Source organism: Podarcis vaucheri (assembly GCF_965113315.1).
Source record: "Podarcis vaucheri genome assembly, chromosome: 5".
NCBI classification, from domain to species: domain Eukaryota; kingdom Metazoa; phylum Chordata; class Lepidosauria; order Squamata; family Lacertidae; genus Podarcis; species Podarcis vaucheri.
In genome coordinates this window covers 95192945-95216755 of record NC_138763.1, presented here as the reverse complement: position 1 = coordinate 95216755, position 23811 = coordinate 95192945, and the positions used below count along the sequence as shown (strand labels likewise).

The window sequence follows — 23811 nt, the reverse complement described above, 5'->3', positions numbered from 1 at the left end:
GCAGCTCATGTTGCTGTTTAGTTGTTTAGTCATGTCCGACTCTTCATGACCCCCTGGACCAGAGCACGCCAGGCACTCCTGTCTTCCACTGCCTCCCACAGTTTGGTCAAACTCATGCTGGTAGCTTCGAGAACACTATCCCACCATCTCGTCTTCTGTCGTCCCCTTCTCCTTGTGCTCTCCATCTTTCCCAACATCAGGGTCTTTTCCAGGGAGTCTTCTCTTTTCATGAGGTGGCCAAAGTATTGGAGCCTCAGCTTCAGGATCTGTCCTTCCAGTGAGCACTCAGGGCTGATTTCCTTAAGAATGGAGAGGTTTTATCTTCTTGCAGTCCATGGGACTCTCAAGAGTCTGATTTCCTTAAAAATGGATAGGTTGAATCTTCTTGCACAAGGAGAAGGGGACGACAGAGGACGAGATGGTTGGACAGTGTTCTCGAAGCTACGAACGTGAGTTTGAGCAAACTGCGGGAGGCAGTGGAAGACAGAAGTGCCTGGCGTGCTCTGGTCCAGGGGGTCACGAAGAGTCGGACACGACTAAACGACTAAACAACAAAAATGCAGGGGGGGGAGAAGGGCGCCGGACAGCAGCAGCAAAAGCAGCATCGGAAGTCCGTTTCTCGAGGTGGGGGGACAGGCTTCGTGGGCGAAGAGCCCCTGGGGCTCGCAGCCCCCTCGGGATCTCTCTGCCGCGTCTCCGGACTCGGGGGGGGGGGCGGGCGGGCGGGCGAGGAAGTCTCTGGGCTCCTTTCCAGCCCTGTTCGGAGGGCGGGCGGATATCACAACGTGCTTCAGGCGGTCCATCCGAGCGACCGGCCCCCTTTCCTCCTCCTCCTCCCCCCTCAACTCCTCCAGGAGCCCCCTCCCCTTCCCCGGCCCCGCCAGCCCCTATAGATGGGCGGGAGGGAGGAACGGCCCGGGCAGACGGCCGCGCAAATCCGCAGCGACGGCAAACAGCTGCAGCTCCTCTGACGACCCGGCTCCGACTCCAGACCAGCCGCCGCCATGGACAGCAAAGCCGCCTTCCTCGCCTTGCTGCTGCTCCTCGGGACCCTCCGCGCCGCCGACGGTAAGTGCTGGACGGCTCGCTGCCCTCCGCCCCGTCGGGGGCCGCCGGGAGCGCGCGCCCTCCGCTTGAACTCCAGCGCCGTCGCGGGGAGGCCAGTCCCGGCCGAGGGCGTACGGTAGACAAAAGCAGGAGAGAGGAGCGGAGGCGGCTGGATCCCCAGCCCAGGGCGGTCGGGGCTCCTCGCAGGTGTTTCTGGGGCTGCTCCGTCGGGGGGCACCCTTGGCTAGCGGAGAGAAGCGGGAGGCAGGGAGGGTGTCGGTGGCCGGATTCCTGTTCCAGAGCAGCGAGCGGGGTGATCCATTTTGCGATGGATCCCAACTTTTAGTAAGGCCTGGGGTTTGCCCATTTACCCGTCCGTTGCTCTGCCGTCAAATGCGGGCTTTTTCTATACCCCCCTCCCGTTTTGGAGCCAAAGCCAGAGCGAAGTCCGATGGGCTCCTGAACCCGTTTTTGCGCCCCTTTCCCCTCGAAAGCGGCGGGACTGTCGAAGTTTCCCCAATGATGCTTGCAGACGGCTTGTCAGTCCAGAATGAGGAATGCGAAGGAAACGGAGAGAGGGGGGTCCCGCGGGAAAGTGGCTATGCACGACTCTCCGCAACCCACAAAAAAAGCCAATCCATTTGTTCCCGAGCAAAACCGCTCAAAAGACTACGGAGTGGTTCCCAAAGAGGATGCAGGGACTTTTAGGGTCAGCCTTGTTCCTCGCTCGCCTTCTCTCCGGCGTAGAGGGAGCGCCGAGCGCCGCTTCCTCCCGCCGTCGAAGGGCTGAATCTTCGCCCTCGGGCGCTTCTCTTTCTTGTGCGCGAAGGCTCAAGCGGAGAGAGAGCTGGGTTTTCTTTTCTCTGCGCCCCCGCTTTCTCCCGCACCCTGGTAGCCCCTCTCTGGACTTCGACGCCACCGCCAGCGGACCGGTTGCCTGGGATCAGGCACCTCGACGGCGGGGCTGCTGCGCGAAGCCCTCTTCCCTTCCCTTCCGCGCAATGAGGAGGCCCTTTTTCTCTGCGAGGTGGAAAGGCCCAGCCCTGCGCACCTGCGCCTTCATCCAGCAAAGCCGGGGAACCGACGGGGTAGGCGACCGCACGACCCTTGCATTTCTCTCCACCCGAAGCTGCTCTCCCCTCCCGGGCTGCACAGTCGCCTATGAGACCCGCAGCCCAGTCCAGGCAGTGATTGCACCCACGTCGGGGGTTGCAGCCCGTTTGCAGCTTATGCTATAAATTCCTTCCACAGCTCTCGCCTGCAATCTGAGGCTGCCTACAAGCTTCTGAGCTCAATGCAAGCTCATTTCTCCCCCTTAAATAATTCTGGGCATCGTTAAGGGCTGCTGGGAATTGTAGTTCTGTGAAGGGTAAACTACGGTGCTCAAAATCCTTTGAATCAACGAAATTCACCCAGGTGATGGCTGGATCAGCATCTCTTGAGCATCCTGGTTTCTGCTCGGAATGACGTATCAGCCCAACCTACAGGTCTTCTGCAACTGGCAGGGTTGATGTTAAATCTCTTGCTCTTCTTGACTGTTCCAGCTGCTCTTTTGGTTTGAGAAATATTCACATTTTATGGGTTAATTTATATTCAGTATCTTCTTGCAGCTTCTTGGGGACAGATACCCAGAGGCTCAGGAGCTTGCCATGATTTCCTTTTGGAGATACTCCTCCTCCTCTCCATGCAAGCTAAGGCTTTGCAGCTCTGGAAAAACACAGGCAATAGCTGCTTTTGCCTTCTTCCTTCGCCTTTGTTCTTGCATACCTGGCCAGCTCTTGGGGAAAGAGGGAACCCCTACTGCAAGGGACAGTCAGCGGCAGCGGGAGGCCCCATTAGTTAAAGTGGTGCTTCAGGTTAAGAACAGTTTCAGGTTAAGAACGGACCTGCGGAACGAATTAAGTATTTAACCAGAGGTACGGCGGTCCCCTCCCGGAGCACCACTGTACTAAAAAAACCAGCTTAGAAATTTGCAGCCATGCAATTTAAAGGACACTTTTGAGGGTGGGGTTCCTGCGTTTAAGCTGAAGATGGTTAGAATCCCCCTGGCATCCTGGTTCTGGAACACAGGCAAGATTCACCTGAGCAATTGCAAAGGATATACTCCTTCAAACCTGCAGCCAAGTGCCAAAGTCTGTGTCTGCAATTGCAGGGAGGGGGTGTTGCGGGCAGGGCCAGCCAGAGCAGCTCCCCGTTTTTTCTGCATCCTCAGGTGAAAGCCTCACTAGAGAGGCAACTACAGACGTTTGTTTGGCCTGTGCAACTTCATTTTTTAAAATCGATTTTCATTGCATTTTAAAAATTACAGATATACACCATTTTTTCTTCTTCATTTACGTACGTCATCTATTTACTCTTCTAAACTTGTGCATTTCCATGCTACGATTAATTGACTTCCCCCTACCTCTTTGCGGCTTCATCATCTCTCTTTATTTCATTTTCCTTTGTACTGGGTTTTGGTATACTTTCAACCTTCTCTTTATGGAAGATATCTCATCTAGCTGTCTTTCATTGGTCTGTGCAACTTCAGAATCACATGATGGAGTAGCCCTCTATACTTGTCCTCCCCAAACCCTCACATTGTGCGCTAAGTTACGTGTCACTGATGCAGAACATTTGTGAATGGATCCCCTGATGTTTTTTTGCTAATAGCAGATGCAGGAGGGGTATGTGGCATCCTAATTTGGACTCGGGATCTAGGACCGGGAGAAGAGGGTCTCATGCTTTCTGCGACCAGAGCTTTGTCTCTGGTCAAAATCCCCCAACACCAAACTATTGGGCATGCATAAAGCCAGTGGCGTAGCGTGGGGGGTGCCAGGGGTGCCAGCCGCACCGGGCGCAACATTTGGGGGGGCGCGTTTGGCCGTCCGTCCTCGAGGAAGCAGGAACCCCACTGTCCTCGGACCTCCTCCGAAGGCTGGCGGTGGGGCGGAGAGACCTCCTCCCGCCGCCAGCCTTCGGAAGGCTGCTCCGAAGCCTGGCGGTGGGGCGGAGAGACCTTCTCCCCGCGCCAGCCTTCGGATGGCTGTCCTGAAGACTTGTGGTGGGAGCAGTGGCATAGCGTGGGGGTGCAGGGGGGCCTGCTGCACCTGGTGCAACATCTGGGGGGGGCAGAAGAGACTCGAGTGCTAAAATCCACGGGTTAGGGGGCGCAAATTACTTGCCTTGCCCCGGGTGCTGAGAACCCACGCTACGCCACTGCATAAAGCGACAAATACAGGATGAGTTTCTTCCTTGTTTTCCTCTCTACTGTTTCGGAGAAGAGGATTAACCAGCGGTGGAGTTTATTGAGAGATATACCAGTCTGCAGGGACAGACAGTTATTTATTTACTAAAGGACTGGGAACATTAAAAACCCGTTTGTACACAGTAATACATACTGTGAAATGGAGATGGGCTAATCTGAGGCTTTGTTTCTAACCCAAGATTCTCCAACCATAGCTCGGTGCAAAAGAAATTGAATTTTAAGACTTCTGAGCTCAGGGACTAGTCATGTACACAACACTGAATACTTCCTTCCATACAAAAAAACCAAAACTGCTTCTGGTTATCTCAACGCTTCACTAGTACAATGAGTGGAGTCACTTTCGAACCTTTAAGGAATAGGGACCTGAAAGCTTTGCTGGCCTGCAAATCATTCAGAAATCTGCCAGTACAATCTGATTTACTGTCGTAAATTTACTGTTGTAACTCAGATAGGTTGTAGGTCTTAATCTGGAAAAATCACCCTTCTTGCCCCCCTGAAGGCAGAGATTTCCCTGCAAGAATTGTTGGGAGTTTTATAATCCTGTGTGGGGCAAGAAAAGGTCTAACCCTAGGGACTTTACAACAGGCAACCATTGGCATGTGATACGTAGAATTTGTAAATTGTTATATATGAACTGCAGATTGTTAAAAAAACACCAGTTTCTAAGAAGTAGGTGGGCGAACAGAAATGCAGAATAAATAAATAATTGACTGGCAGACCCACTAGTTGAATATTTTCCCAGACACAATAATAAATCAACAGTTTTTTTGTCGTGGGGGAACTAGGAAAATAATAATAATAAATGGGCAGAATGACCACTTATTTGTGGGAAAAAGAGGCCCAGTGGATTCTAAATGTAAAGAATTCAGTTCCTAAATGAGAGTTTGGAATTGCAGTTACTTTTGAAAGGGGCTGCATGATCACTTGGGAAGGTGGAAATACCTCATTGCAGGAGAGTGGAAGTAATAAAATACAGACTTTTTTTTACAGCATTAGCCTGGTTTTTGAGCACCTGTAACCTTAGGGCTATAGAGGAAAAAGGTAACACACACCTTGAGAAGTGGCAAACAAGGGTGAATTTGCTGGGATTTTGTTTTGTTCTTAGGGGATTTAAATAGCATTTCCACAGATGCTGACTATTGCTTTACCTGAAGATTCTGTCAGCTGTCTGATAGTCCTATCGCATCCAAGAGTTGAGTTTCCTGTGTTTTGAAAATTACTTGGAAGAAACCTGTGCTGTTGAGTGTGTTCATCTGAATCAACAAGAACCACTTTGAGGAATTTATTTTTTAAATGATCTAGCAGTGCATAATTTTTTTGAAATAAATAAAAAGAACGCAAACACACACATTCAGGAATAATTGTGTTGAATATGTACAGTGGTACCTCAGGTTACATAACGCTTCAGGTTACAGACTCCGCTAACCCAGAAATAATACCTCGGGTTAAGAACTTTGCTTCAGGATGAGAACAGAAATTGTGCTTTGGCGGTGCAGCGGCAGCGGGAGACCCCATTAGCTAAAGTGGTGCTTCAGGTTAAGAACAGTTTCAGGTTAAGAACGGACCTCCGGAACGAATTAAGTACGTAACCAGAGGTACCACTGTATTGCTAAAAATGGGAGAGGTGGTTTTCATGGGCTCCTTCTCCTGACTCCTACGCAGCTCTGGAGGGTCATTTGGAGAAAATTCAGTGGGGGGGGATCAGCAGAAATTATCATCTCCTTTCTCCCCACACCTTTGGATTTGCATCTGGTTAGAAGAGGGGCCATCAAGTACCCGAATTACGCTTTACTGTGAGACCTGGCGCCCCATAATTACCATAGGATTATTCCGCAATTGCAAAAGCAACTGGACTTGGAAGAGCCACATCTGGGCCAGTCCTTGGGTAGCCCAAAGGGCTCGGCTCCCTTCTCCCTCTCTCTGCTTGCAATCCCTGGGGTTATTTTTTTGGGGGGGTGTTGTTTGCCTTTGGAGAGCTGAGAGCCTCCTTTCTTCTCCTGTCTGCCTTTGCATTTGGCCTCAGGTCAAATCCTCTGGCAGGAATAACATTGCAGGGGCCAAGGGCTTTTCATTTGCAGCCTTTATCTTGCTTAATTGCCCACAGCCACTTGGAACAATTAGCTGGCTCCTTTTTTTAAAGAAAGAAAAGCGCTTCTCCATTTCTGAGGTTCCAGTTTCGCGCCCCATTTCGCCTTCTAAAACCCACAAACACGGGGATTAAAAGCTGAAATGAGGACTGGAGAGGCTGGGGCCCCCTGCAGCTTGGCAAAAGTGTTAAAAATGCCCGAAAGAAGTCTTCCCTCCTCTCCTCCCCTTAAAATCTTGTAATCTGCCCTGTGTGGTGGTATTGGTGTCAGCCCAGGGCATCTAAATCCTTTTCTTTATGCCACCCTCCAGGGAAGCCCATCAGCCTGACTTACCGCTGCCCATGCAGATATTTTGAGAGCAATGTAGCGAAATCCCACGTGAAGCACCTCAAGATCTTGAATGTCCCCGGCTGTTCTCTGCAGATCATGTAAGTTTGCACCCCCTTTTCCCCCTGTTGTACGCTGTTGCCTCAGGAACAAGTGCTCCTGGCACAGGACAAATGCCTTCTTCTTCTTCTCTCTCTCTCTCTCTCTCTCTCTCTCTCTCTCTCTCTCTCTCGTAAACTTTTTTTTTTAAAAAAATATTCTTTATTGACATAAAAAGTACAAAATCGCAAATGCACAGAGTAAGACAAAACACAGGAAAGAATGGGAAACAAGAAATAGTACCAATGTGGAAAACAAAACGGGACGCGGGTGGCGCTGTGGGTTAAACCACAGAGCCTAGGACTTGCCGATCAGAAGGTCGGCGGTTCGAATCCCCATGATGGGTGAGCTCCCATTGCTCAGTTCCTGCTCCTGCCAACCTAGCAGTTCAAAAGCACCTCAAAGTGCAAGTAGATAAATAGGTACCGCTCTGGTGGGAAGGTAAACGGCATTTCCGTGCGCTGCTCTGGTTCGCCAGAAGCGGCTTGGTCATGCTGGCCACATGACCCGGAAGCTGTACATCGGCTCCCTTGGCCAATAAAGTGAGATGAGTGCTGCAACCCCAGAGTCAGGCATGACTAGACCTAATGGTCAGGGGTCCCTTTACCTTTTGAGAAAACAAAACAGAACAACAATGACAACATAAAAATATATTGTGTACATTACAAAAAGAGAGGGTGGGGGGGGGAATTGTTATTGTAGTTAACCGGACCTCAATCTAATAGGGTACTTATAGAAACAATTTCCAAATACAGTGGTACCTCAGTTTTCGAACGTCTCCATTGACGAACATTTTGGTCTTCGAACGCCGTAAACCCGGGAGTAAATGCTTCCGTTTTCGAACACACCTCGGAAGTCGAACGGTTTCTGCTGAGTTTATATGTTATTTTTCCTAAATTTTCTCTATTAAATTTGCCGACTGCCCCTTGGTTTTCAAACGTTTCGGGACTTGAATGGTCTTCCAGAACGGCTAACGTTAAAAAACCGAGGTACCACTGTATTGTTAAATTTGTGTGCAAACATAGATTTGCTGTACCTTCTGAAAATATTTTGTAAAGGTTAGAACCAAAAATAGGTTTTGTTGTTGTTATTAGCCTAGTTAATTAATTCATAATTGGGTTAATATGTGACAGGGAGAATATGCCTATCCTGCGATTTTTCAGATGGGAAAGATAATTTTGTACTGGATGAAAAACTGTTTGGTATAATTCAGGTGTGGGAAACCTTAGTCCCGCTAGGTATTGCTGATCTACAACTCCCGGCAACATGGCTAATGGACAGGGAAAGTCAAAGGTTCCCCACAGCTGGTATATTGCACTGCAGTTGTGGCTAGATGCAAATGCTGAAAATAAATAAATTTATTTACCGGTAGTTGCATTCCTTCTCCTGAGATATTTATCTTGGCCTTGGGCACATGCCACTCACTTTAAGCAGGGAAAACATGTTAAACCAATTGTATTGCTTGTTTTGCATGATAAAGAGTCCAATTTGAGAAACATTCTCAGTGAAACATGACTCTTGGCTTCTTTGTCTAGCCCAGCCGCAGAGAGTGGGCTTAGGTCTAAGAAGCTCTTTGTGCTTAAGTGGAAATTAAGAGGAAACTTGAATGGCAGCTGGGAAAGGGTGAGCAGAAACAGAAGACTATGCCCTCCCCTTTTTTAAAAAAAGAACAATCATTTGCCTATTTTTCTTTTAACTAAAATGAGATCTACACAACCAGGGAGAGAAGGGGCTGAGAAGTTCTGATACGGGGCCTGCTTGCCTGCCTCCCTGTGGCCACTTCAGGCAATGCACCAAACTATATAAGTTCATTATTTTTGGTTTTAAGGGCTGCGCTCCCCACTTAAAATCGCCAGAAAGGGCAGGGGAAACTGTTAAAAAGAGAAACACCTTTGATGGAACCTGGTCCCCCCTTCTTTTCATACCTAAGGGAAGCAGTTAGCAAATTTATCCCACCAGTTGTGCAAGCATGTCTGTGGAAAGCCTATGTAGACCGTTAACGCCATCAGATTATGTAAAATGATGTTATAATCTTAATGCTATGTGGGGGATTTTTGGCGGAATCTGTATTAAATTTGATTTAATTAAAAGAAAAGAAAAGGTAATACATTGCATCCAATGTATTATCTGCTAAGATTATTTATTACCTGTAAAGCAGGAACGTCTAAATTTTATTCGAACAATAACGATGAATTTATCCAGTGTCGGAGATGGGCTAGTAAGCTGTTACACTCCAAGGCACCAAACATGGGTTGGATTTTGCTAGTTTTAAACAGAAACTGTCAGCCTTGTAGAAGAAGGTGGTTCTTTTTAGATTTTGGGTGTGTCCCCTTAAGCCAGGCATGGCCAAACTTGGCCCTCCAGATGTTTTGGGACTACAACTCCCATCATCCCTCGCTAACAGGGCCACTGGTCAGGGATGATGGGAACTGTAGTCCCAAAGCAGCTGGAGGGCCAAGGATGGCCATGCCTTAAGCAGGTGAAAAGAGTGAAGAAACATCTCAGATGTTTTGCATGACTCCTGGAAAGACTGCCTGTCCCCCCCTTTAAGTTTAACCAGGGCAGCGGGAAGGAAGAGCTGGAGGGGGGGGGCAGGTAAAACAATGAAACAAACCTCCCATTGCACTCAAGGTTGTTTGACAGAGGAGAGGAAGAAATGTAGCTCCAGGGCTGTAACCCCTGACTTGCTGGGCCTTGGGAGAAGAGCTTCTGGTTGTTTTACAATTATATTCAGTACAGCTAGGGCCTTTTCTAAATACTGGACTTCCTTGAGCCCCACCCCACCAGTTAAAGACACTTCTAGGTGCCTGGAGACGAGCCAAACATAGGTATGAGCTCAAGTGTACTCTGTTGTGGTGATGGTAACAAGAAAGCAACACTTTTTGCTACCATTGCATCTTCAAAGTTGTCCGGCAGAGCTCTTCCAGGTATTTTGGAACCTGCTTCCGTTAAACCCATCGGGAGAGATGAAGTCTTGTTTCCACCCACTCCATCCTTGCCAGTACAGGTGTGCCCAAAGCACTGACTGGTCCAGGTTTCTTGGATGTTTCAGTTTTGGCAGCCTGAGGGCGTAGACAAGATGCTTGAAGAGATTTGCCCAGCCACTTGTGTGTGATTCTTGCCCATCATGGCTAGTTACATCCTCCGGGAGATAATAAGGTCTCTTTGAGAGAGGGTTGGTCCTGGCTGCCTTGTAGGACGTGGTAGACTGACATCTCCTTCGGTAAACCTATTTGGAACCAGAGTGTTCCACTCCCATCTAGTTACAAATTTCCCCTAATTCAGCAGCTGGCTCGAGCGAGTGGCAGCTGGATACAACTGATGAGGTAGACCAGGGGTAATCAATCTGGTGATCTCAAGATCATGTTGGACTCCCAACTTCCATCAATTCCAGCCAGCTTGGTCAATGTGGTCAGGGATGATATGAGCTACACCCATGCGTGACTTTTACACCGAAAACAGCTTAAGACAGGCTTCCTCAACCTCAGCCCTCCAGATGTTTTAGGACTACAATTCCCATCATCCCTGACACTGGTCCTGCTATCTAGGAATCATGGGAGTTGTAGGCCAAAAACATCTGGAGGACCGAGGTTGAGGAAGCCTGGCCTAAGAGATTACCTCCATTGGGAGAGAAAGATAGTTGTTGCTTCAGAGTCGTGGTTGGTTCACACCAGGTTGCCGGCACTATTTATCTTGGTGAATCTACTGTTTCCCGCAGCTTAAGGGGACACACCCAATTAAGCTTGTCATAACAGAAGTTTCTCCTCTCCAATGAAAGGAAACTATTTATTGGTTTTACTTCAGCCAGCTAATTGCATTGTGGGTTGGTGGTCTGGGCAGCACAAGGAGCCTGGCGATGGATTCTGACACCTGTTTATTTATCAAGTACAGATTTCCTTCTATCTGGCACCGTTTGTTCATGAAAATCAAAACAATAGGACCTTCTTTATGGCGTTGTGCTTCGCACAGTTGGATGGGGAATTTGGGGCATATTTTCATTTTTAAAAGTTTTACGTATAACCGTTTTTAAAACACTCCATCCCAAATCACTGTGCAAGTAAACACAATCTGGTGTTTCAAAGGATGTCTATATATATATATACACACACACACACATACATAACTCCTTGGGATCCCTTCATTTGAAAGGCGTAACGATGAAACTTCAGGCCTTCAAAGAGTCAGGGTAGGTGTGAATTGAAAGAGGGGTCCCAGAGTTACGTGTGGATTGATCAAAAAGCAGTTCTGTCCCCGGAATGAGGACCTGGTACTCACAAAACAAAACATATATGTGCTGTCAACTCCAAAATTTATGCTGCTGCCAAACCAGCTGTTAACCAGTCCTTTCACATTTAATGAAAATATCTATGAATAAGATATTCCATCCTTAATATTAAAAAAGACTTTAGTCTCCTATTAAGAGGAGAAAAGCTACACATTTCTTGAAAGAAGGAGTAATTTCATACTATTACAAAACATGTGTTAAAAGCATACAGATATTTGAAACAGGGTTGATGTCTCCATCATGTACAGCAGTTGGTGTGGTGATCGGTATTTAACCATCTGTGCGAACCTGAAATTCAAATTTTGCATAAAAATGTACAATGATGACAAACATCCATGCTCTAAATGCAAATCAAATCACAAAACTCTTTATTTAAAATATTACAAGGCTTGGCAAGAGAGAATATTAGCTGGATCGTGGACATGTTCCTCTTGTTCCCAGAGCCATTCTCTGGTCCTTTAGTAGCAACTCTTTAAGAAAATTGCCATTTATTTGAATGGCTTTGTGAAGAAACATTTTACTTGGAAATAAAAGTCAGCTCTTATTTCCCCCGAAAAAGTGAAAAACCGCCAATCGGACAATGTAAGAATTGAGATTGCTTCAAAACAAGCAGTTATCGGAATCAAGCCTATGGAAATCAATATGATTCTGCAGCTTTCTGAAAGGAAACCATCCCAATTAAAGATGGAATGGTTTAGATTTCTAGCTCTCTTCTAGGCCTAACTGGTATGAGCACAGCAGAGGGCCTTTTCCTTGTGGTCTGTGAAAATGCTTAAAGGTTTTCTGTAGAAATATTCAGTGTGGTGCTTTTTTGTCATTGTACTGGCTGATTTCACCACCACTGAAATTTTCTTTCACTAGCTGCCTACTGCGTAATGTAAAAAGGATAATGTACCGTATTTTTCGCCCTATAAGACACACCAGACCACAAGACGCACCTAGTTTTTGGATGAGGAAAACAAGAAAAGAAATATTCTGAATCTCAGAAGCCAGAACAGCAAGAGGGATCGCTGCGCAGTGAAAGCAGCAATCCCTCTTGCTGTTCTGGCTTCTGTGATAGCTGCGCAGCCGGCATTCACTCCATAAGACGCACACACATTTCCCCTTACTTTTTAGGAGGGAAAAAGTGAGTCTTATAGAGCAAAAAATCCGGTACTTCATTGGGTCTCATCCAGGAGTTGAACCGAACAAAATTCAACAGTGCCTTCTCTTGCTCAGGGTTTTAATTCTCTTACTTATTCTGAAATTCCTCCCTCTCCGCCCCCCCCCCGTTTTTTAAACAGCGCAAGACTGAAAAACAGCAGCAAACAGATCTGTGTCGATCCCAAGTTAAGGTGGATTCAAGAGTACCTGGAGAAATACCTGCACAAGTAAGCCGAGAAAGGACTTAAACCTAAACGCACCCTGGGTAAAACAAAACAAAAAAAGCAAAACAAAAACACGTGCTGATGGCTAGGTCTAACCAAGATGGATTGCGTTTTCATTGAAAACAGGCCTTGCTCTCATTTGGGGCGTTTTAAGAGATTTCGGTATTTGGGGCCAGAGAGATGCTTGCTGATTGGGTCCCAACGAGACCACGTTTGTTCCGTGTCCCTCAGGCAATTCTGACAATCAACATTAATTCCTTCACTTCGCTACCCGGTTTGAACACGTTGATTGACCCAGCCTGTGGTATCCGAACGCTGATGATTGATTGCACATTAGATAAGCACTACTCCTAAACTGATCCATGAGCCATGTGTTGCAGAGAGGGGTGCCATGGTGGGCTTGGGCAGCAGCCCAGGTTGCGGCATTCGTCACCTTTGCAACGGATCTGAACTGCTTGTTTCCACTGCAGACCAAACCCTACAGGCAAAAGGGAATTAAAGGGGCTCCTTTGGCGTTTGACAAATATTCTCAGTGAGGTAAATCTAGGGGGAATGTTTGAGGCAGCCACTAGGTTCAGGGCAAGCCAAATCTTTTCCTGCTTTATTGTAACATCACAGCTTTTCATTAAACCATACTCACAAGCTCATAGTGCTCTGCTTGAGGTTTATTTACATTGCTTCTCTTTTCGTCTCCTCTCTTCTCTGGGATTGGGTCCGGATAATGCAGGGATGATTGGGCCACTGAGTCCCCGCAAACCACTATCAACAATTAGAATACTCTCTTCGAATTAGAATGCATACTGCAAATGTGATCTATCAGTTATGGATCAGGATTAGATTCTTGGCCCTTGATAAATTGTTACTGCAGCCTTCAGCCAATCAACTAAGAGTTTGAGATCGTGGCTGCAGTGCTGTCAACCTCAGACAAGCTTTCTCGAATCCTTTGCATAGTCTCTGGTCCAGCTTGCCCCTGGACTAAGGATGGAAGCTTTTACTGAGCTTTCCTGGGATTCCGCCCTCAACTGCTCCCGTGACCAGTTGATTTCTGATTTAAGGGACACCTGAAAGATTTCCATTTTTACCAGTAATGTTTGGGCCCAGGTTGTACCTGTGGGCAAGACAGGCTCCGGAGAAATTGTCTCGTGTGAATGTGGCCTGTTGGAAAGGTTTAGTGCAATCCACCAGGAGCCCTTGCAGAAGCTCAATTTCAAAAGGGCTTGCACAAAAGAAGTCCCTAGAGGATGGTGCCCTTTTGAGCTCCTGTTTTGAACACCCGTTTTGCCCATCTGTACAGTACTGAATTCCCCCTGCATTCCAAAGAAGCTTATTTCAGAGCACACTTGTTATCTGTCAATCAGTTTATAATCTCTGAATTGCAGCCACGAGTTTATGGGCAGCTTAAAGGCTGCCTTGCCCGTCAAGGAGTGTTAAATGAATATCTACAGTTATATTAATGTGGTTTATCAATAGTTTCTATTTTTCACATGTACTAACATTGTATTGCATATCATACTATATATATAAATATATATATATATTATATATAAACACACTCTAGCAATAAAAGCGGCTATTTTTTATATTACAAAAGCCCAGTTGTATTTGGAAGTTTATTTTTCTGAAATAAAATACTTTTTTTAGACGGGCTGTTGTAAGTTGCTTAAATTTCACGTCCGTATGTGTCTGAATGTGTGCGTGAGAACATCTGAAGATCTCTTAGGCAGAGATTGCTTGTTGAATGTGTGGTGAACTAAGGACATGTAGTTACAATGTGAAGTGAAAGCGTCTTGCCAGGAAATAACTTTTGTTGCTCACTAACTGCTTACCTTTTCCTTACTGCTCTCCCATGCACTACTAGGGATGAAAGGCAGCAATGACAATGTCCAAAACCATAAAATAAATAAAATAAATGCAGAGCCGTGCAAAGAGAGCATTTCTTGGTTGTGTCATGGTTCTCCTCACTAGTACAGTGGAACCTTGGTTCTCGAAGGGCTTAGTTGATGAACAAATTGTCTCCCAAACGCCAAAAACCTGGAAGTAAGTGTTCCGGTTTTGGAACGTTTTTCGGAAGCCGAACGTCCAATGTGGCTTCCGCTTGAGTTCAGGAAGTGCCTGCAGCCAATCGGAAGCCACACCTTGGTTTTCAAATGGTTTTGGGAGTCAAATGGACTTCTGGAATGGATTAAGTTTGAGAACCAAGGTTCCACTGTACTTAAATTTACAATGTAGGACAAAATTAAGCCATGCTTAGTATGCAAACCAAGTTGAACAGACTCCCAGAATGGATTCAGTTTGAGAACCAAGGTTCCACTGTACTTATATTTACAACGTAGGACAAAATTAAGCCATTCTTAGTATGCAAACCAAGGAATTGGTCCGCCCAGGATCTCTTTTCCGTATGGAAATTGTCTTAATTTGCCTGTCTTGGCAGTTTTATTTCATTGTTGTTGTTGCCGTTTAAGACAGTGGCGTGCGGTCAGTGGATGAGGGGGACTAGGCTAGTTCCCTAAATGTTCCTGCCCTCCCGCCACCTTCCCAAACTCCACCCAGCTTTGGGAAGGGGGCAGCAGGGCTCCAGTATCCTACAAGAGGCCTGACACCCCCTCCCAAAGCCTGGGTAGCTTCTGCCTGGCTTAGGGAGGGAGACACGTTGCTCACTCATGGGGCGTGATGTCTTGATGTCAGCCCCCACATCGTCCTCGCAAGCTGGCACCTCTGTCCCTAACCGTCCCCCTACGAAAAATGTCACCGCACGCCACTGATTTAAGACCCCATCCCTAAGGTGCAGGTTGGGTAACAACATTTTCTGATTTCATTCATGTAAAAATCATCCTGGCAAATTTCATGTAAAACCCAGGGGGTTGGCTTCTGGTCGGCTGCTGTGCGCAATTTTTATGCTGTTATGTTCCATGCCAGTACTGCAATTCATTATACCTTGGAAGTCAAACAGCCTAGTTCTCAGAACGTTTTGGCTCAGGAGCAACTGAAACCCGGAAGTGACTGTTCCAGTTTTCGAATGTTCTTTTGGAAGCCAAACATCCGACGGGGATTCCGTTGCTTCCGATTGGCCGCAGGAACTTCCAGCAGCCAGTCAGAAGCTGCGCTTTGGTTTTTGAACGTTTTGGAAGTGGAACGGACTTCCGGAATGGATTCCGTTCGACTTCCAAGGTATGGCTGTATCAGGTCCTCACTTAAAACTTACTAACCTGTGGATACCTTTTATGGAAATAATAATAATAATAATAATAATAATAATAATAATAATAATATACCATCACCACTACTACTACACTATTAATGTACATGCTGCTTTAACCCCCAAACCCAACGATGGCCTTTCACTCTACTAAGCCTATCTTCTAAATTTCAAGAATTAGAGAGATGGCGAAGGTAAGGAAAAGAGCCCCAGGTAACCAGAGATTGCTTTGTTTGGGTTGAAGCCAGAAGTTTCGCAGAAAAGGTGTGGGTTTGAGGGAGTCTTTGAAGCGACATCTGTCATGAGGGACTTTAGTTTCAGGTGCTGTCCTGAAGTGCCTCAGTTTTGCCTTAGTCAATCCGTGAACCAGATTCTGAGGACCACCACCAAACTTGATGTGACATGGGGGAGACGTGAACAGCCTTCCAGCTATTCCAGAGGATGGGGAGGGGCAGCCGGGGGAGAGGGATGCTTAACCCTTTCCCCCATGGGCTGCTATCTCCATCAAAATAATATCCCCTACGTGGTTTTTTCCTCCCTGCCCCTAAATTCATAGACTGTGTGGCTGCACTGAAGTAAAAAACAAAACTCCCCCAAACTGTCAAGATACTTCTACCCTCATCAATTTGACTTGGTTCTGAGAATGCATATTCCTGGGTTCAAAGTAAGGCAGAAAAAATGAGCAAGGATTTCACCTAAGAAGGTACCTCTCTTGTTCATCGCTGTTTACAAAACTGGTTAAATAAGAAGCAACAGCGCAGAGTATCTTCGGAGGAACAGCACTGTTGTCAGCATGGATTGCACCAGGGAAAACCCCATGTCAGTCTTTTTAGAAAGTGATTAACTCCCAAGATCTGCCAGGTTGACCAGAGTTTGGAATCGGTGGGTCTCATCTCAGCTCATCTGGAGATAGTTGCCATAAGTCTTCCATCTCGGCTCAGATGGGGCTCAGCCAATATGGCAGTAAGTCCCGAAAAGGTGGCAGTTTGTGGGAGTGTGGTGGTGACTGGACAAGGCAGGAGGAGACTAACCCCTTTTTTCAGCTCAGTTATGTGGCCGAGGAAGGCTGTGAAAGTGGTACTTTGGTAGTAAAATGGCTTAGCTCCCAAACAAATTGACTCCTGAACACTGCAAACTCAGAAATTAGTGTTCCGGTTTGCGGACATTTATCGGAAGCCAAATGTTCGACGCGGCTTCTGATTGGCTGCAGGAAGCTCCTGCAGCCAATCAGAAGCCGCACCTTGGTTTTTGAACTATTTCGGAAGTCGAACAAACTCCCGGAACGGATTAATTTCAAGAACCAAGGTACCACTGTCCTGGCAAGATGGGTCGTCAAATGATATCTTAGTTTCCCCTCTGCCAGACTCAGGGCAGCTCAGCCAGCAATAGTTGAGTTTTGAACAGTGACAAGGCACACCAAGCATAATTTGCCCAGGTGCAAATTACACCAGCTTCCTAAAGTTTGCCTTGTTCTGCACCCATATAATGAAGAAGAGGCTGCCTAGAAAGGGTTTGTGGTCAGCTTGCTTCAAAGGAGTGCTTGTTTTGCTGCTCACAATGATTTTTATCTCCAGAGAAAGACATGCATAAAGAACCAGGTAAGTCACAAAGGCCTACTTGCCTAGCCATTCCTTACTGCACCAATGGAGGCGAGAGGCAGGGATGTGCCTTCCTCGAGAACCTGCTTAGCGGTAGCGTTTTTTGCTCATTTGGTGTTTTTCTCCAGCTTTTGGGGCCCTTTCTAAGCTCATGCTTCAACCCAAGCCCATGGGCAGCTGCTCCCTTCCACACACCCCCTCACAGACCTTGCGCACAACTGTTGACCTGCTCCAGGTGTGGACCGGGCCACAAATCCAATTCTGGCCTTGGAAGATGCTCAGAGTGGGGGGCGTCTTAAAACCAGACTTCTAGAGATGCAGATAAGAGAAAGAGATGGTGCTGTGGCCAGAAACACCCATATATCTCCTGCCTCAACAGTACAACGGGAACGTCGCTAGTTTATGGGATAAAGGTTAAGGAGCATCTCACTCCTAATTCAGTAACATATCCAGCTCTATCCTGAAGTGTCCACTTTGCTTTCTGCTGCGCAGGCCCACTTACAGTGCCGAGATGAATCACACTCTCCAGAACACCATGGATTGATGCTTCCCTCCTCACAGAAATACCTTTGGCGGTGTGTTTGGTATGCCTTCTACTCAGTGCTGTTCTTCCAGAAAAAGAGGTGCTAGAACTCTCTTATACAGTGGTACCTCGAGTTAAGTACTTAATTTGTTCTGGAGGTCCGTACTTAACCTGAAACTGTTCTTAACCTGAAGCACCACTTTAGCTAATGGGGCCTCCTGCTGCTGCCGCGCCACCGGAGCACGATTTCTCTTCTCATCCTGAAGAAAAGTTCTTAGCCTGAAGCACTATTTCTGGTTTAGCGGAGTCTGTAACCTGAAGCGTATGTAACCCGAGGTACCACTGTAATGGCAACAGCGCCCACCTGAGGGGTGCCGGCACTGAGTTCCAGTGAGTTCTGGCTGGCTGAAAAAAGGTCCTGGTTTTACTGTTCCCTTCATTATGTGACTTCAGATGAGCACAGCAAGCCCTGGAACTGGAGAACAGCAGTCTCCCCATAAAAGCCTTTTTCTTCAAGTTTTGTAAATAGCAGCTGCGTGCCCATGTCCTCTGCAGGCCTCATACGCTGCCCTGTGCGTCCAGATCAGCTGGCAGTTGCTTCCTTACAGGCCTACCATCTTCCCTCAGACCCTTCCCTTAACAGACTCTCACTCTGTTCTTTATCAACAGGAGATTCAAGATGTAAGAAAGAGGCCAGCATTGTAGCTGTCCACAGGATGCCTCACTGTGGAAGCCAGAAAGCAGAGGTCCCGCTATTAGGGAGCGATGAGGGCATCTCTTTTTATCACGCAGCACAAAGCGGCGCTTCATGCACTTCCCAGAGCCTCTTGTTTGCACAGAATGCCTTTGCCTTTTGCCAATACTAGCCGATTGTAGCAGGAACTCTCCGTGAAGTTTGGTTTATCACGTAGTAGCACTGACGCCAGCAGCAGATTAAAAACGTTGCTTCGTATATGGCGATTCCTTTCTGCTGCGCAGAAGCCTGGCACTTACCAGAAGTTTCCATGCAGGTTAACAATCTACTGTGGTTCATTTGTATGGAAAGGAATGAGGGTGTGTGTGTGTGTGTGTCTGTCCCACTGACATTTGTAGAGAACACTCTTTTCCCCCTGCAGACCTATGGTGGAAGTTGAGACATCCTGCGGCCACCAGAGTTTGCACAAAAAGTGATGGATGCATTCCATGTACATGCAGGTGAACAAGTTCTATTCCTGTGGGCCCAATGAACGAGGGTCTAAAAAGGATGGTTTTGATGGTGTGACAGGCATCGTGACCTTACCCAGGAATTTCCTCTTTCAGAAATGTTGAACTAGCACATATAGGACTTTTGGATCTTTCTTCCGCAGGGGAAAATGGCCAGCGTTCGCGAGCTTCGTAATGCGCGAGCCACAAGTTGATTTCACGTGTGGCAACTGATGTGTTTGTGTCACTTTTGGGGAACCTGCAATTGCAGAAGTTGCCACAGTTTAAATTTCTGTGTGCTTTTGGCTCACGCGTGCTCAGAATAGCAGGCCACTCCCCCCTGTGAATTAAAGTGGTAAAAAGGAAAAAGAATGTACTAAATATCAGAGAACATACAGAGGGGAGTTATGTGCACTGTGAGGAGATATCTTTTTGAGGGTGCTTATGCATATAGATTAGAGACTGATTGGGGTGTGTATGTGCTGATGAATGTGCAATCAGGTGTCAAAATTATCTGGATAATTTGTTGGGATCACAGATTGCTGGTGCGCCTGAAAGTCTGAAATCTCTTGGGTGCATTGGTTTCTGAACCCAGTTCAACATGGGCTCAGCTCCAGACTCTGCTTTTAGTGAATCGCTCCAGAGCACGATTCACTGTGAGCCGAATTTGCACCAGAGACTTACCTGATATGCCAAAAGAGTGTTGGGATTGACCTCGCGTCTCCCTTTCTCATTGAATGTGTGATGCCAAAGAGAAGCTCCGGCTAGTCCCGGAGTCTGTTAGCTATTCTGCTCGTCCATTACTTGGAGTAAAGTGCCAAAGGTGAAGCCACATGAACGATGTTGCTTGTGAAACTGGGGCATAGATGGATGCTAGAAGCTGTCTTGCACATGGGAATCTGTACGGATGAGGGGGTTCGGCTGGTATTTATGCACTGCCAAAGGGAGCAATGATGAGCACAAAAGTTTCCAACTAAGCCCCTGCATGCGTACAAGGTTCCTGATCCTCCAACCTGTTCTTTTATCTGCCTGTGAATTTTCTCCTGACAGATTGGTTTAAAGAATCTTGCTTAGCACATTCATGTAGTTGCGTTGATCTGAGCACGACCCAGTTTAGACAGAGGTTGAAAGCTGAATTTTACTGTGTCAAATCCCTCATTTGACACTCAAGCCCATCTGTCAACACAGAGCGCAGTTCTTCAGCTGATGCTGCCAGGGCTCAGAGACTTCGGGGATGCCCTTGAAATGCCCTCCATGTGGCAAAACAGTGCACAAATGGGCTCCTCCTGTTATGGTGACTTATGGAGGCCCTAGCTCACATGGCTGTCCTGTAAGTGAGAGGAGGAGTAAAATGACAAGCTTTCCCACACTGAAGCTAATTACGGATGAAAATGAAATTCAGAGGGAAGAGAAAGAAAACAAAAACACCACACGGGGAAATGGAAAGTAGCATTGAAACGATTAGGTTCCCATAAATGTGGGGAGGAAATCACAGGAGAATTTTTTTACACTGGGCTTTAGCTAGAAGTAGATGGCAGCAATGCATGGTATTTAAGGAACTGCAAAATGACAAATTATGTTTCTGCAAAATGTGCCTCTGTAGTCCAAATGTTTCTTGTTTTTTTAAAGATGAATGAATGTTCAATAAGTCCTTTAAAACATAAGAAAGTGATGGATAACGAGTCCAGGTGGAGCCTGTGTCAGTTATTATCTGCACTAATTTGCCTTTCTTGCTGTTGCTGATAATGCATTTATCAGGGGAGAAATGAATTCAAAAGACACCTCAGAATCTGCAGGAATGGACCCAAGAGTCTCGACCAGGGATAGTGAACCATTGCCCCTCCACATATTTCTGGACTACAAATCCCATAATCCTGATTGTTGGTCGTGCTAGCTGGGGTGGATGGGAGTTGCTCTTCAGCAACACCTTGGAGGGCCAAAGATTCATCATACCTGGTCTAGGTACCCCTCATTGATATATTTGGAAGCAGAACACTGAAAGAGAGAGTCGTACTTTGACTCAAGGAACCCATCTTTGGCCATTAGCGTTTGTCAAAACCAGTCTTTCTGTTCCTCAGGGAAGCTGTTGAATGACAGGAAAAATTCTGTAGTCATTGAGTAAAGCGAAAGGCCAGCTCCCTGTAGGTTTTGTTATTAAGAACCCTGAAATGTTGGACTGAGAGAAACGGAACATTTATCTTTTTTACTCCACGTAGCACCCTCTGAAGGTGTTTCTGGACCCTCCAAGTGTCCCTATTTTCCAGGGACAGTCCTCATTTTACAGAAGCTGACCCAGTTTCTGATTTAATCCCTGAATGTCCTGGTTTTCCTTAGAATGTCCCTATTTTCATCAGAGAAATGTAAGAGGGGTAGTCTCTATTTTCACCGGAGAAAAGTTGGGGGTTATGTCCTTCTCTCCAGATGGTTCAAAACAAATAGTTACCCCACTTTTTTTACCCCTTGGGGTGTGTGGAAAGCCTCAGGAGGGCATTTGGAGCTGATAACCTGTAGGTCAGAGAAGCGAATGTACCTACTCTCTTCATTATGGCTTCTCAGCTCCCAACATCCTCTTGAATGGTGACATGTAGAAATACCACCATGGAGAACTTAAACCCCAGGCGATGTAAAGGTAGCAGAAGAAAACAGTTCCCCTTGACCAGCAGCATCTATTTAGGGCCTGCCAATGTGGCTTAAGAAACACTACGAAGGCACTTCTATCACATAGAATCCAATTATCACTATGCCTCTTAAGGTGGTATATAGAGAAATGTCTACTACTTACAGCTACCTTTTCCACCCAGAGCAGCTGCAATGCGGCTGGACTGGAAGCAGCTGCTTGTGGAAGCGGCTTAATGATATTTCTTGGTTTTTCAGGGTGGTTTGGATGCAATTTATACTGACTTCCCCACTTGTGTGTGGTATTTGCACACAAATGCCCACAAACCTTCCCAAATAATGTGAAAAAGACTTTTATCTTCCGAAAGGCAGCTTTATAACAATATTTCATGCAGTGCTTTTTTTAATAATAATATATTTTTTTTGAGAACTGCTATATGTCTTTGCAAATTATGTTAGCACTTGTAATTTCCATAATAAAAAAATGTATTCCAAATTCCAGCTCTTTTCCCAGTAAGTAGTGTACGTCTCTTTTTCCTTTGGCGCAAACAAATATGGTGTGGAAGAGTGTCTCCTTTCCGTTTCCCCCCTCACTGTGGTTCTCAGGCCTGTATGGCTGGGTATGTTCCATGGGAAGCTGTTGGGATGGAAGAGACTATTTCCAGAAGGCCTGTAAGAGCAAAACGGTCCATCATGCAGCAAAGATGCCTTTTCTGAGGTGAACGAACCATTCAGCTTTCGTTAAACAATTCATTACTTCTCGTTACTGCTTCTAGGCACAATTTTAAGGGACCTGGTTTCCCTCAGCCATGCAGAGGATATAAAACTTGGACCTGGTCTCTCTCACCCCAGCTCCTTGCCTCTCCAGACCTCAGCAAAAGGCTGCCATATTACACTAAGTCAAGCTCCGGTATGTGAGACCTGGCTACTGTCTCCACCAAAAAAATCTAGGCGAACAACCCAAGCTGAAGATAACTTGGGTCCATTAAGGAGGGAGCTTGGGCTGTCTGTGCCAAGGGTAGTCAATGTGGTGCCTTTCAGAAGTTGTTGGACTACAGCTCCCATCATCCCTGACCCTTGGTTATGCTGGTTGGTGCTGATGGGAGTTGTAATCCAATGATATCTGGAGGACAACAAGCCTTTGCCAAACCTGTTTACTGTCAAGGTCCTGCAGGCAGAGGCCATTCTAAGTAACACCAGATCATCCCTCTCCTTTGGACCTAGAATTAGTTGCGAAAACTATGCACCAGGTGTGCCGGAATTTGGATTGTAGTGGAAAGAAGCAGCACTCTGTTGGGGTGCGGGAAACGTCTTGCAGAGCAGCACTCCGTATCAAAACATGCACCGTGTTTTGAGAGGGAATGTTCTATTCCAGAGTGGGAAATGTAACCGGGCACAACACATTAGGCTGCAGCACTTTTCCATCCATTGTTAGCCTCCAAGATGGTACAGTGAATTACTCTCATTTTGACTCAAGAAAATCACTCTTTTATAGTTCAAATCGGGAAAAATAAGTACAGTAGATGGACAAAAGTACAAAGATTCACAAAATGTTTAGGGGTACTCTCATTTTGACTCAAGAAAATCACCATTTTATAGTTCAAATCGGGGAAAAAAAATACAGTAGATGGACAAAGTACAAAGATTCACAAAATGTTTACGGGTATGCTTCCCCCCAGAAAAAAGGCACTGCTCTTGAGATAGGCTCTGCACCTTTAACAAATGCAGAAACTCAGTAGGTCCAACAACCCACTGCCACATCTGACATACAGGACTTTCCTCTCATGATTAAAAAAAGCTATTGTGTAGCCATGTAGTGAACACCATCACGTCTCTCCTCCGCAAATAATTTTTATTGGTTTTCATGTAAATACAAGAACAACAGATAACTACCGTAACTTGTCCAGTGCACAAGTAATATGTTTATTTATGCATCATCAATTCAAGCATCCTCTCCATAAAGATTCTTGTTTTGTGCGTGGAATAAAAGTATCTCCTGTCTCATTTATAAAGTACAGAAAGGAAGCTAAATCTCACCAAAAGTGTCTATCCCTGAAGAGCCTTTACTTACCGTTCTGTGGCGTGTATGGGGTTCCGACAGAGCCACATTCAAAATATTATTTAACTGGATTTCAATGGGGCTTGTGCATATGAACACAAAGGAACATGGACAAAAGGGGCAAGATTGATAATCAACACACACTTGCAAACCCTCCAAGTGTTCTGATTTTTCCAGG

General features: G+C 46.3%; 1 protein-coding gene across 3 annotated transcripts; it reads left to right on the top strand.

Moving 5' to 3' along the window:
• The first annotated feature begins 869 nt into the window (after positions 1 to 869).
• Positions 870 to 20580, top strand: CXCL12 (C-X-C motif chemokine ligand 12). 3 transcript variants are annotated; one of them, XM_082223363.1, is made up of 4 exons: positions 870 to 1068; positions 6692 to 6809; positions 12376 to 12462; positions 18446 to 20580. In XM_082223363.1, exons 1-4 carry the CDS (start codon positions 1005 to 1007, stop codon positions 18459 to 18461), a joined length of 285 nt encoding a protein of 94 aa, XP_082079489.1. In that variant the 5' UTR covers positions 870 to 1004; the 3' UTR covers positions 18462 to 20580. The 3 variants fall into 3 exon arrangements, 2 of the variants coding, with proteins under 2 accessions (XP_082079489.1, XP_082079490.1); XR_014219960.1 differs by lacking the exon at positions 18446 to 20580 and adding an exon at positions 13448 to 14101 and having other exon boundaries at positions 878 to 1068; positions 12376 to 13416; XM_082223364.1 differs by lacking the exon at positions 18446 to 20580 and having other exon boundaries at positions 878 to 1068; positions 12376 to 14101.
• Positions 20581 to 23811: the final 3231 nt, after the last annotated feature.

Bases quoted from the DNA above. Each gene is read 5' to 3' on its own strand.
- CXCL12 (XM_082223363.1), top strand. From the start codon at position 1,005: ATGGACAGCAAAGCCGCCTTCCTCGCCTTGCTGCTGCTCCTCGGGACC. The intron at 1,069-6,691 runs GTAAGTGCTGGA...GCCACCCTCCAG, and splicing joins GACCCTCCGCGCCGCCGACG to GGAAGCCCATCAGCCTGACT. The intron at 6,810-12,375 runs GTAAGTTTGCAC...TTTTTTAAACAG, and splicing joins GGCTGTTCTCTGCAGATCAT to CGCAAGACTGAAAAACAGCA.